At 35.7% G+C, this 14,796-nt stretch overlaps 1 protein-coding gene across 4 annotated transcripts in view; it reads right to left on the bottom strand.

Moving 5' to 3' along the window:
* Positions 1 to 14,796, bottom strand: part of LOC150101831 (constitutive coactivator of PPAR-gamma-like protein 1 homolog) — a 326,792-nt gene that overhangs the window by 291,692 nt on the left and 20,304 nt on the right. For all 4 annotated transcript variants that reach the window (XM_090400106.1, XM_090400107.1, XM_090400108.1 and 1 more), the window contains exon 2: positions 6,332 to 6,496. In XM_090400106.1, coding sequence (XP_090256232.1) covers positions 6,332 to 6,496 — 165 coding nt within the window. The remainder of the gene's footprint in view (positions 1 to 6,331; positions 6,497 to 14,796) is intronic.

Raw genomic sequence — 14,796 nt, 5'->3', positions numbered from 1 at the left:
TTCATGGTACTGATGACAACACAGAATGATAATAAAATAATATTTATTAACTTATTTGCTGATATTTCATTCGTATTATATCCAGAATCTTCGAGCACAAAAACAGTTTGTTACGGTATGTGAAGAAACACTTTGGTATAACAGTAGGACTAGTTGTTCAAAAAAATTGTAATGGATAATATAAGGAGCTAAAGTCTTAATTAGTAATATAACAAGAGTGTTCAAATCAGTTTTATGGTTCTGAGAGTCAGGTTAGAAAGAAAATACTTGATCAAAGATTAGAGACCACAAATATGTGAGGTATCAGAAAAATTTGGGAAGTAAACAGTTGGCATCAAAGGCGGAATTGTTAAAAATGAATATATTAGGAAGGAACTTGACAGCTGGCATTGAAGCATAAGCAAAGTTAATCTAAGGTGGTATAGTCAATTATAATGGGAGAGGAGAGGTTAGCAAAACAGGTGTCTGATGCTAAGATGGCAAGAAAAAGATCCAGAGGACCAAAATATTAGATATGCCAATATTGGAGTAGTCACAAGCAATAGATTAATTTGCAGGAAAACTGTTGACAGCAGATTAGTAATAATCTAAATTTAATCATCTATTGCTGTCATGATATCCTGGATACCCAACGATGGTACATATCAAGAAATTTATGATATTACAGTATAAAGAGAGAAAGTAATAGGTTAACGCATGGTCACACATAATATGATTAGCAATGGAGGATGCTGGCAATTATCTTTCAAAAGATAATTACTTTTGTAAATTTGATATTTTTATATCATAAAACTATTAATTTTTTAGCTAATTTTTTAACCTGTTATCAGCTTTACTAAGTCAGTTTATGGCAACATTATCCATGAAACGTTAGCCCTGCTACTAAAGTAGCAGGGCTAACGTTGCAGGTCAGCTAAGACACTTTATAATCTGGGAACCTACCATATTTTCCAGTGTATAAGACGCTCCTATGCATAAGATGCACCCAAGAAATTTAATACAATTTTCTGGAAAAAACCTAAACTTTAAAGTATGATTAAAAAAAAAAAAAAAATGGATAAAATAATAGGTAATTTTTAATAGTAACCTGACCTTTCAGAAACCTACAAAACCCATGTCACTGTCATCTGATTCTTCTCTATCATCATTAATTTCTTATAATATAGAAATAATTTTGTCTTCATATTCTTTTGGCATTTTTTGACTGATTTTTGTTTTTGTACACATACGAAGTCCACTGCGTTTCATGAAATGGTAACACCATGATGCACCATCTTTAAAATCTTCAATGTTACGCTCACAGGCTACTTTGAGTGCATGTGTACAAATCATTTTTGTTGAAATGGCAATGCCATTTTGCTAATTTTCTTGCACTCATTTCAAAACTTCAGTCTCTAGTTCTGGCCACTTCACAATTTTTCCACGTTCCGCGCACTTTTTTTTTATGCAAATTGTACAAAATCTCCTTCTGACCATGCCAAGTTCTAATAATTTTTTCTGTAGGCGGAGGTCCAAAATGTCTTTCAGCTTCCCTATTCCCGTGTTCCTCTGCATATTTTACAACCTGCAATTTGTAACTTGAAGTATATGAATGTTGCCTGTTTTTTTCCATCACTAAAATCCAAGGGGAAATATCAAACTGAACACAAAATATCTCAACACATCAACTCAATACTGATAAACATCGGTAACTGATTACTCGGATAAGATATTATGAAACTTGAATAGGGGCTCCCCGTTCTTAGCCAATGACGCGCTAGAAGTCACGTGAAGGTCACGCATCAATTTGATTGCACCATTAACCGCCTACAAAGATCTTGGAACATAAAAGGGAGTGCCTATGACTTTGAAAAGAGGAAACAATCTTTTCTTTCTATGTTCACTGGGCATCTACAGATGCCGTATGGTCACTCCGATGCTTGGTGATGTTACATACCAGGCCTCGCCATGTAGTCCTGTTGTTTGCTTTTCTGGCAACCTCAACTCTCTGACGATCAGTCACTCCACACACACCATCCATCCATCTCATTGATGGTCTACCCCTGCCTCTTTTTCCAGGAACTTTACCTTCTAATTACTGTTCTGAGAAGTCCTCCTTCCATCCTTTCTGTGTGTCCAAAATATTTTAACTTTCTTCTGTCAATATCCTTAAGGAGCCTTAAAGTTCTGCTAATCTTTTCTAACACCCATTCATTTTACGCCTTTCAGTATATGATATTCTCAACAGCCTTCTGTAACACCACATCTCAAAAGCAGATATCCGTTTCTTATCTAACTTCTTTAGGTTCCAAGTCTCGCATCCATGAGTCGCTGTTGGAAAAACAACTGCATCTAAAAATCCTCAACTTTGTTCCCATGGAGATAGATCCATCCTTCCAGATTTTAGACAGGTCTCTGACTGTTGTTTTAACCATTCCTAACCTTTTTCTGACATCTTCTGAACAGCAATTCTTCACATTAATAATGGATCCCAGGTATTCAAACTTGCTGACTTCCTCAATTCTTTCTCCATTAAGATACACTTGTTTCTCAAGAGCTTCTCTGTTTGTTTTTCCTTTGAGAACCATGATCTTTGTCTTGCTAGAATTGAGTTGAAGTCCTCTGTTATTACTGACCTTGTTAACTTTGTCAAGAATTAGTCTTAGTTCTGCCATGTCATTACAAAGGCGTACTGTATCATCAGCATACCTCAGATTACTGATCAATCTACCTCCTATCCTAATTCCTGTCCTGAGCTCATCCAATGCTTCACACATGATGTCCTCTGCATATATACTAAACAAGTGAGGAGAAAGTAAAACATCCTTGTCTAACTCCTTTTCCAACTTGAAGCCAGTCAGTCAATCCAACACCTGTTCTTACTGTGGCTTCTTGCTCCTTATACAAGTTGGCAATCAACCTGATAGCGTGTTGAGGAAAACCCATTCTTTTCAATACTTCCCACAGTTTCACATGCTCAACACAGTCAAAAGCTTTAGAGTAGTCTAAGAAACACATTACCAGAGGGGGTCTGAATTTTTTATATTTTTCTATGCTCTGTCTAAGGCAAAGGATCTGATCTCTGGTGCCCCTACCTTTCCTAAAACCTGCTTGTTCCTCGGGCATCTCTCCCTCAACTTTGGCCTCAATCCTATTTAGCATGATCTTTAATAAAATTTTGCTTGCATGAGATATCAAACTAATAGTTCTATAATTCTTGCATGCCTTCATATGACCTTTCTTGTGTAGTGGTATGAAAACTGACTTCTTCCAGTCTCTAGGCCATGATCCTGTCTCCTTGTAATCAATCTACGAAACACTCTTATCCCTCCATCCCCTGTGGCCTTAATTAACTCTGCTGGGATTTCATCTGCACCTGGGGCCTTATTGCTGTTGAGCTGCTTAACTGCTCTTTAAACTTAATGCCTAAGTGAAGGAGGTTCCAAATCAAAATTTTCTTGGTGGGAGGACTCCACATTTTCTTTATCCACTCTGCTGTACAGTTCTTCACAGTATTCTTTCCATCTGTTTTTTATTTCTAACTCTTCTGTTAGTAATGATCCATTCCTGTCTTTGATGACATTCAATTTAGGCTTAAACTTGCGCTTTAAGTCACGAACTAAATAAAACATCCATTTATAATTATGCCTTCTCATCTGGAACTCTATTTCTTCACATTTATTAGTATAGAACTTTTCCTTGTCCTGCTTGATGGCTCCTCTGATTTCTCTATGTAATCTCTGTATTCTTTGGTCTCTGTTCTCTTTGTTTTTCCAACTGCCTTCTTTTGATTAGTTTTGATTTGATTTAATAGAACTAAATAAAACATCCATTTATAATTATGCCTTCTCATCTGGAACTCTATTTCTTCACATAGTATAGAACTTTTCCTTGTCCTGCTTGATGGCTCTTCTGATTTCTCTATGTAATCTCTTGTATTCTTTGGTCCCTGTGTCTCTTTGTTTTTCCAACTGCCTTCTTTTGATTAGTTCCCATGTTGAATCTGATATCCATGGGTCTCTTGGTTTTCTTATTGGGCCAAGATACGTCTTCGCTGTATCCTGTATTATCATCTTGACTCCTTCCCAAAGCATTTCTGGTGAGATTTCCTCATTGGTCTCCAAAAAATCATCCAGTCGAGTTGATGTTTCTTCTGTGAATTCACTAGGAATTACTCTAACATCCAATCTAGTGGAATGTGCCTGACCTGGAAGTTTTTGGCTCCAGGACAAGTATGCACATCAGAGATGCTTGTCTTCCACTGCTGGAGAGCCAGGATTTAATCAATCTGGTGCCTTGACCTATCAATGTTAGATGTCCAAGTATAGGTCCGTCGTGGATGTTTCTGGAAGCAGGTATTGGTAACAACTAATCTGTTAGCACGGGCAAATTCCAACAGTCTTTCACCATGGGTGTTACATTCACCCAGACCAAACATGCCACACTCCGGCCTGACTCTCATATTCTTTCCCACTTTTGCATTTAAGTCTCCTAAGATGTATAGTATGTCTCTCCTTGGTAGGCAGTCCAAAACAGTTTGTAAGTTTTCATAGAATTCTTCACTCTCTTCTTCAGGCCTATCCGCATGGGGTGCATAAACTACCACAACTGATACATTGGTAGGCTGAGCCTTAAGTCTAATGGAGAGTATCCTATCATTAATGGGGGTTATAACCAAGAAGGCTTCTTGCCTGAGCTGTCTTCAGTATCACAGCTACCCTGTGATGTTTTGAGTCACCACTTGAGTAAATAACTAGCTTACCATCCTGTCTTTTGAAGTGACCTTTTCCATTCCATCTGGTCTCTGTAATTCCCAAGATAAATTTTATACCTATCCATCTCTTTACAGACAATCTCAAGAGTGCCCATTTGTAAACCCTGGACATTCCATGTGCCTATGTAAAATTCCTGTCTAAGATTAATCTTATACATTCTGTGTTGCTCATTCACAGTATCAATGATTTTCGATGGAGACTGTAATATACTTCTCGAACAGGACCCTCTGCCTAAGCCCTGAACGTGGCTCGGATTATTCTGCGTGACAGCCGATGCAGCACGAGATGCGTTATTAGGCACAATCATAGTAGCATTTTGGAGTGAAGTCACTGCAAGAAGAAAGTGGTAGGGTTGCAGAGGCCCTTTCCACATAAGATTAAATAGCAAAATAGGAAAGATTCACCCCTAGCCCTCGAATACTCTAATAGCATTGGGGGGGGGGGGAGGTAGCAAGAAGAAAAGAAAAAAAGGGGAGGGACCAGTCTACAGATAATATAACAGATGTATATTACATGAAGTAAGGCATGGTCCAGCATCAGGTACCTCGGGTTTGCCATGCCCGATCTTTACTTCAATCTTTACCTTCATTATATAAGACACGCTCCATTTTTAAGATGAAATTTTAAGGTAAAAAAGTGAGTCTTATACACCGGAAAATACGGTACTTTTAGAGTAAATGTTTTCATGCTACTTCATTTCTCGAACAGCAGGAAATGTCTCACTTGAGAGACAAAAATTATGTACCATCTAAAAATATTGACAAATACTAATGCCATAATGTATTTGAAACCACAGCATATGAGTTGGAAAGCACAGATACCATCCACTCAGCCAACCAAGCTGGCTTGGCATGAACTGATCTTGTAATAACAGTGAGAATGTGCCCATGTAGGTGCACAGTCAGATAATATATTTAGTCACACAGCAACAGATAAGTTGCTGTAATACTACAGCTGTAAGAAAGTAAAGAAAAATCTGGAAACATCCTAACTAACTTTTATTAATACAACATAGAGATATATTACAGAAGTAGTCCAAATTATATGCCGATGAAAAGAAACATGCAGCTTATTCACAAGACAATTTTTATAAAAGAGAATCATTACACATAAGAATAGGAATTCAATATAATAGTTATTTATTATTATCAATTTGAAATGTATTAAGTTTGCAAAAATCTACATAGTGTATAAATCAATAATAGAAATAAATGTTCAACTTTTAATGTTATTTCATTAACAAATAACTCCTTTATATAGCAAAGAAATATCAGCCCTCCATTTAAACTAATGGTAAAGAGCCATTTACATTCTCCCTTAAGTGAATTTATTTTTCATTCTTTCAAAGTTTTTTTCCATTTTTTAAAAAAAAAAATTAAAATAAAATTTTAATTTTTTTTAAAAAAATTAAAATTTTATAAATGCTTTAGTGTTTTGTATAATACACTAAAGTTTGTAAATAGTACCTGCAAAATTTGTTTTTGCTCAAGAAGAATAAAACAAAAATCCAAACATGCCCAAACTAAGAAGTAAACAGAATTATGCATGACATAATCATGAAACTATAAAGAACTTACTTTTCCCTTAACGTTAGAACATAACTTCTTATGGAAGAGAGTTAGGTCAAGGTCTGTAAGGATGTGATTTCCCAAAAGAGCTGCAACAATACATATGCGACTAGGGTGAAGATTGAGACATCTGGTCACTTCGTTTAAAATGTATTCTTTTGTCTCTAGTCCACCCTGAAATTATAATTTATATAATTCTCAACTTTAAAAATATCAACTTTATCATATAACATAAAATATTCACATATTTTGAAAATCTGCATAACTAGTTCCTAAAATTGGAGAAACATCATAAATACCATTCAATGGTTCTTATATTGTCCTTTTTTAAAAATAAATAAAAGGAGATGCCTGGTAATAGCTTGATCAAGAAAGTTATTGGTCAAGCATCCCAATGACCGTGTTAATAATTGTTTATTTATTATTATTTTTTTTTTTCATTTCAATCAATCAGTCTTATCAGTCCATTTCTTCCAGGTTTGAGACCAAGCACTATTTATAAATTTGTTTACTGTATTATTATCATTAATAGATCTATTAATGGTAATAATACAGTAATCTATGTATAGTTAGTAGAAATTGTGGGAGAAGTTCACTCAACCAGCAACATGTCTGTTATACTGCACCTTAAATTCTGGGATGCTCATCACATTCATAACACATTTCCTCATCATCTGCATAAAATATGTAAACCAGGGACAGATTCAAGGTTCACCTCCCTCTGCTCTATAATAACCTCCACCATATTAAGTAGAACTTACTCACCAACTTTAATCTACATATTACAGATCTTTAATCTGTATTATGCAGATTAAAGCCTTGCATAATACAACTCTCTTCCAATTATCCATCAAGCAATGCAAATTATATTATTTCAATCTTTCTTCATTATCAATGTTCCAAGGTGCCCACCCCCACATATTTAGGGATCTTTCTAGCATCTCTACCATTACAGAACCAGGTGACTAAATTTGCGTGCACAGTCCAAATAGTCCATGTTACATCTCATCATACTTGTACAATGGAGGAGCGATATCTCCTTATCTCTATTTTTCTGCTTAATCCTCCTGAACACAGCAGCAATATGCTATCTGATCTTCACAACTCACGAAATGTACAATATGATAAAGTTTTAGCGCAAAGGATTGCAGCTAAATATGAATGATCACCCTTATCATAATAACTTCAAATTGTGTAAAACACAGGAGTCTGGTTCCAGGCTATTCTGAGTGTGGACCTAAGGTATTAAGCATAAGGTAACTGTCATTAAGAATAATAATAAAGTAAGTGTGGGCAGATAATTTCATGATTCTGTAAGATTCATAATTTTTATTTATTGAGCATTTTCTTAAGTGATATATGTTTAGTATATTACTGTGTTTTTTCATTAGATTTATTTCAATTTTTTATTAATATATTTGCAGCTATATTATTAAATGAGAATTTAATAATATAGCTCATTTGACAAGAGGCTTGTCAAATGAGAATTTGACATACAAAATTTCCAGATTAAGACAAATTAGATAACCAATCAAGGAGTTAAGAAAAATAAACAAAAAAAAAAAAGAAGTCACAATTAAGAATGTAATATAAAAGAAGCAATGTGGTATGGTGATTTGCTTATTAAATTTGCACTTGATGGAGTGATTTGAGTTTTGTAAATGCAAAAATCAAGGTGACAAATGCAATCAATAAACAGAAAAGAAAAGAGATAAATCTTTGTTCCTACAAGCAGTATCAAGTAGTGATCAATACAGTATAAGAGGATACGAAAGGATTGCTGGAAGAAGTAAGAAAAAGGATGAAAAAGTGAAAATTGTTAGCCTACTGCTGATATATGACAATATTTGAATTAAGGAGGAGTGTAATAGCAAATTTGCTGGCCTGGATGGCTACGTGGTTAACATGCCTGCTATGGGCATAGATGTTTGCGATTATCTTTAGGTGGGAGATGTAACTGCTTATATTGGAGGCATAAAGTGGCTTGAAAAATGTTCATGATGGTTTCTAGAGCATGGGCTCTGGACTATGTAAAAAATAAAAAATACACAAACTTGATAAAATGGAAAAAAAAAAAAAAAAAACTTTGTCCATTCACAGTACAAATGTACTATAGGTTTTCAATTAACCTTTTGCAAGTGAAAACCACATAAAAATAAATAAATAAATTTAAAAAAGATTCAATGTAAAAAATGGGTTTGAGTTTTTGAATGTGTAGAGTCAGAAAATATTTTAAATGAGGGATGGCATGCACTCAAATGGATCTGGCATCAGGAGCCAGGTGAAATTATTTATTGGGGAGAGACCTAATGTAGAGTTAAAAAAACAATCATAAGAGCTGTACACTTTAAGTTAAAAGTTAGGACTGAGTGTGTGTGTGTGCAGGAAGGGGAAAGAAAGTTGCCAACTGGACCAAGTGGATATAAGTAAAAGAAAAAATCAGGAGGGAACGTGTTATGTCTAGACATAAATGCCAGGAGCACCAGGAAGAGGTTGAGTTTGTTGAATACAAACTGTTGATACGATGTAATTCACTTTGGTGAATTTTGCACCCTACGATTGTTGGCATCACTGAAATCTGGCTTTCAGAGTCAGATGCAGCAAGTTCCTGGAATTGAGTATATACAGTATTTAAAGGATAGGAGAGGCAGAAGAGGATTTTACTAATGATAACGAGATGATTCGACTCCAGTTATGACAAACTTGTAAAACTTATGATATTAATAAAGCCTCATAGCAATGAGTTTGAGGCTAGATGGTATCAAATGGAGAGTAACAGGATGAAATATCATGGATGTTCCTGAGAGTTCAGTTGCTGAGAACAATGAAATGAATAGCCAAATCACTTTGATAGTTACTAGAGTAGTATTCATTATGGGTGACTTAAATTAATCTGAATAATGATTGAATAGCTAGCCAAAAAAAAAACCTATAAGAATGAAAGATAACTTTCTCAAATATCACGTAAAAGGAGAAACTTTAGGTCAAAGAGTGTCAAGATTTGACATAACAAAAAAAGGGGGGGGGGTCTCGTGATATCGCTCTATACTGACCTGAGAAGTAGCTAAGTACAGGGTAATCATGACTTATTTTTCACGGTATTAACAACACTACAAACACTTTTATCAACAAGGATGTTTTATTAACGCTAATATTTCAGGGTAATCAAAATTAAAGTATCACTGTTCAAGGCCTTATGGAGCACTATCCAGTGATCAAAATGCAGCAAAACTCTGCAGGAATACATTGTGCATCATGTGGAAGCAATACCTGAGAAACAAAAAATAGTACCAAATGTAGATGGAGTAATTTGTGTGTGTGTGCAAAAAAAGTGACAAGAGTAAATAAACATTTTTATCAACTTCCATTATGTATTCACAGGCAGTGCAGTTCAGTGTGTCACCCTTCCTGGTATACTACAGCAGAACACAGCTGGTCTGGATTAATGTTGCACACATGCTGCATTATGCTATCTATCAGTGCTAGCAAGTTATCAGGATGATCCTGATAAATCCTATCTTTGAGAAATCTGCAGAGCCAGAAGTCACGTGGGAGAGGGGGGGGGGGGGGGTAAGATCAGGTGAAAGAGATGGCCATGCAGTGGGAAAAGCATGAATGATTACTCTGGCTTCTGCGATTTCTTGATGAACCTCCTGTACGGATTGATCAATATATGGAGAGAGCCCATCCTACATGAAAATGACTGAATCCATACACAGCAGTGCCTGTGTATGGATTCAGTGGCACAACAAAATTGTTTATCACATTACCATACCTCTCGACAGTAACCGAGCAGGTCACAAGACCCAACTGCCGAATGTCCTCAATGAAGAATGGTCCAATGATTTGTTCAGATGAAGAACTTTGAAGCAGGTAGCAACAGCATTACAACTGTTTAGGTAGTAGAGCTTCACAAGCAAAGCACACTGAGGCAAGGTTAGTACTTTCAATGTGGATGGTATCAGCAACCAGAATGAACAGAAAAATCCTGTGTCCATCTTTTTAAATACTCCTGGCACCTGCCCAGTTGCATGATATACAAATTCTATACATTTGGTGATTACAATGCCCCTGGTGGTGAATTTTAGAACTTTTTTTTCCTCTCAGAAAAAAATCTTGGATCACTGGATGGTGCTCCACAAGGCCTTAAAGAGAGATACTTTAATTTTGATCACCCTGTATATGGATGTTCCAATTACAGCAGGTTACATGCTGAACTAAAAAAGCTGGATATAATAACAAACTGAGGAGAATACTATGTTCAATCTCATGATATCGGTTACTGAACTGCAGGGATATCAATGGTGCATAGGAAGCTTGGAAAATGCTTTATCCAAAGGTGTTCCTAAAGTTCAAAGAACAAAAAAGGAAGGGGATTAAATGGGTGAGTAGCCTTATTAAGCAAGAGATCCACAAGAAAAGGATGACATGAAAGGAATATCATGAGAACAAGGGTGAAAGAAGTTAAATATATAAAGTGCAATCTATACATTTGAAAAACTAAGCATAAATAATATGAAATTGGTTGTACGGTCTAAAGACAGCTCAAAAGAATTTTATCATTATGCTGTAAGTAAAAGAAAGAATGTGGAAGAATAATCTTACTGAATGCTTCCAGTATCCTTGCATCAGAAGATGTGACTGTTCACTTTGCTAAGATCTACCAACAACATTCATGTAACATGGCACACAGTGCTACACTACACTAGATGTAGAAGTGCATGAGAAGGAGGTTCAAGAACTACTGCATAACTTGATAAGAATTCAGTATTAAGGACAGATAGGATATCAGCATGTATGCAGAATGTTCAGCTGAAATGGCTAGGCCCTCTGTAAAACTTGAGTCTCAACTCAGAAAAGATCCCAAGAGAATGGAAACAATGTTCAACATACAAGAGTAGTTCAAAACATGCAGCTATTGACCTATCAGTATCTCTAAAGTGGTGGTGAAGTTTTAAAAGAAATTGGGAATAGCAACATATAAACAAGGTTGAAAATATTTAGGACGGATTAATTACATTAATCTTAATTAAATATTTTAATCTTAAAATATTTAACAGGGGGGGGGGGGTTGCTTAAGGGTCAAAACTGTATAACTGAGAGAAGCCTCCACATAGCCTTTAAAGGAAAGAACTGACCAGCGCTTCTGACCTAATGTCCAATCCTCACCTTCTTGTGGTGCACCCTGTTAGGTATCTACCTGCACTCTGAATGAACAAGGATGGGCTAGCAATTTGGGATTTAGCTGACCAAATTGTATTCTTATTGGCTTAAAACTAAAATACAAAATGGTGGTACAACATGACAGAACTCAATGATGGGGGGAAATGGCTAACAATGAAAAGTCAGCTACTGGAACAAATCTGAAAACACACCCCAACTCAACATCACCAGAGTTAAAGATCAATACTATCAACATAAGAAGCCTGAATGGCAAAGAAATGAAGCAAGCTGAGGAACTAGATAAGTACCAGATCGACATAATAGGGGTGACTGAAACAAAAAAGACAAAAACTGGTGAGATCTTTCTGAACAATAAGTACAAAATGTTATATTCAGGCAATGACAATCAAGGAAAAGAAGGAGTAGCCATAGTATTCAACACAAAATACAATGAATGGCAGGCAGGCTCAAGTAGAGTGATGTGTGCAGATATCAGAATGGGGAACTGGACAATAAGATTGCCTGCCACAGAAGTTCTACCTTCTGTGGCAGGCAGTTCTACTAAGGTAGTTCTTCTACCTTAGTAGAACCTTCTGTGGTTCTACTAAGGTAGAAGTTTAGGAATTTTTTGAGGCTTTAGAGAAAGCAACTGACACAATGAAAAAGGAAAAGTTGGACCTTGTTGGGGATCTAAATAGCAGAGTAGGAAATGATTGTCAGACATAACAAAAAATATTTTGGGAAAATTTGGAGAAAAGAGCAAAGCTAATAATAATGGCAAATACTTGTTGGATTTCTGCTCAGGACATGGAATGGTTATTACTAACATCATGTTCCAAATAAAAATGTGCACAAATTTCACATGAAGAGAAGAGGAAAGGAATAAGAAAAGTCTCATTGACTATGTTATTGTCGATAGTGATGTTTTCTCCCTGGTGTAGGACGCCAGAGTATACAGAGGATTTGAAATTGGAAGTGATCACTATTTAGTCTTGAGCAGGATAAAATTGAATTTCATTTCGAAAAGCAGAACATTTAAGAAAGTTTTAAAGCGAATAAAAGTTGAGCAGCTCTCAGGTGTGAACTGTAGACTAAAACACAAAGATTATTGAAGCCTTAAAGAAAACATTGATTGATACAGCCAGAGAGGCATGTGATTGTCTGTAAGAATATAAAAATCAGAACTCCATGGTGGACACAGGAAGTTAAAGAGGCAGTGAAGCAAAAGAAGAAAGCATATCAAAAGTTTCTGGCAAATCAGTCAGCTTGTGCTCTTAGAGAATACAGAGACAAATGTAAGAAAGCTAAACACTGTGTAAAAGTAATGGGAGGAATTTGGCAAGAACATAGAAAATAAATATCAAGAAGGTGGCAAAATGTTCTAAAGGTTATTGAAGCAGCTTAGAAATATAGGAAAGATTGCTGTAAAAGGAGTTAGAGATGATAAAGGTAACATGAATACGGGAGAAAAAGATATCCTTGAAGTAGGGAGTAATTACTTCAAAAAAATTGCTAAATGAAAAAAGCAGTGATAGCACAGTGGTAAAAAAACACTCAACAGACAGTCGGGAATACATATCCATACTTGAAGTAGAAAAAAGCCATCGAATGCTTGATATGTGGGAAGGCAGCAGGAGTAGATGATATTCGACCAGAAATGCTGAAGTATGGTGGTATAAAAGTCTTACAGTGGCTGCACTGCATAGTTCAGAAGGCCTGACAGAGGGACGATTTCCAGATGATTCGTGCAGATCTCTCATAGTACCCATGTATAAAAAAGGGAAATAAAACTGAATGTGAGAATTACAGAGGTATTTCTCTACTGAGTGTTATGGTAATTACGTTACGATTGATACGGTGCTAAAAAGTGCCTTAGATGATAGAAATATAATACCTGATAATTTTGGAGTCTTGACAAGTAACAGACTAATTTGGAGGAAAATTGGTTTGGAAGTTAGTAATGATGTAAATTTTTCATGTAGTATCATATCCTGTACATCACTTGAGGGTACATGGCAGGAATGTTATGATGATTTTCAGCTGTCTGTCTGTTATTTATTCAGAATGAATAATGCACAGTTATCTCTTAATAAACTGTTTCAGAGAAGTTGGTAAGAACCCAGAGAAATGAATGGAGAGGAAACTATATTTGCAAAGTATAGCATAGGAGTTTACTAAAGGATGGTTATGTCTAAGCAATTTGCTCATATTTCATAACAACATTATGACAGAGTCAGATAAAGGGAACTGATACCATGATATTAATGAAATGCAAAGGCATTTGACATACCACATGCAAAGCATCTAAATAAATCAGTGAATATGGAATTGGATTATAAACTACTGACTTAAATAAACAGGTGGTTACAGAGAGGTATCAAAATGTGGAATGGGGGAAGAATGAATCTGACAAATTTCAAGTGCCCACAGAAGTGGTCCAAGAACTGATCTCAGAGATCAGTTCTTGGACCACTGCTGTGCAATCAATACATTAATAATATTGGAAAGGACATGACAGGAGATATTAAATTTCTTTACTGATGATGCAAGCAATATACAGCACTATAAAAATGATTTGAATAGGCTGGAATTGTGAGCAAATGATAATGGCTGTCAATTCAATGAGTAAATGTAAAGTTATGCACTTTGGTGTGATGATATTTCCAATGGCATATATTGATGGAATTCTGCTTGGAGAAACTGATGAAGCTAGGGATTTTGGATGAAGTTATGGTGAATAGGAATTTGAAGTTCAAAGGTCATATAGCAAAAACTGCAAATGCAACTTTAAAGATCAATTGCAATGTGAAATGAACATTGACTTGTAAGAATAGAAAATCATTTTGCTTCTTTATAAGGTCTAGATATGACCATAAACTACTCTGCCCATATGGGTCTCCTAGGTTCCTAAGAGATTAAAAAAAAAAAAAAACTATGGGAAGGGTACAAAGAAGTTACAAAGATAATATTGGAATTATGGAATGTAGACAAGATGAGATTGAGAGCATTTGCACTGGATATGATGATATGTGATATGATGGGTCTATAAACTTCTGATAGGGTATTCATCATCATGTAGCTTCCTCAATGCAAGGGTGCAGCACCATGCCTTTCCAAGTCCAAAAAGAGCTGCCAACAGAGAGTGTTGGCAGCTTTTTGTTTCAGCATAGTCACATGATCCTGCCAATACTCTTATATCATCAAACCATTTCCTTTTTTTACCCTCTTGATCCTCTTCCCATAATTTTTCATTCTAAAACTGTTAGTGTAAAAACTAAAACTGTTAGTGTAATCTTTCTTTCTAAAACTAT

Source organism: Typopeltis vanoorti, chromosome 11 (genome assembly GCF_054136105.1).
Source record: "Typopeltis vanoorti isolate ZY-2024b chromosome 11, IOZ_Tvanoo_1.0, whole genome shotgun sequence".
NCBI lineage: Eukaryota > Metazoa > Arthropoda > Arachnida > Uropygi > Thelyphonidae > Typopeltis > Typopeltis vanoorti.
Note: the sequence above shows the minus strand (reverse complement) of the source record. Positions and strands in the feature narration are given on the sequence as shown.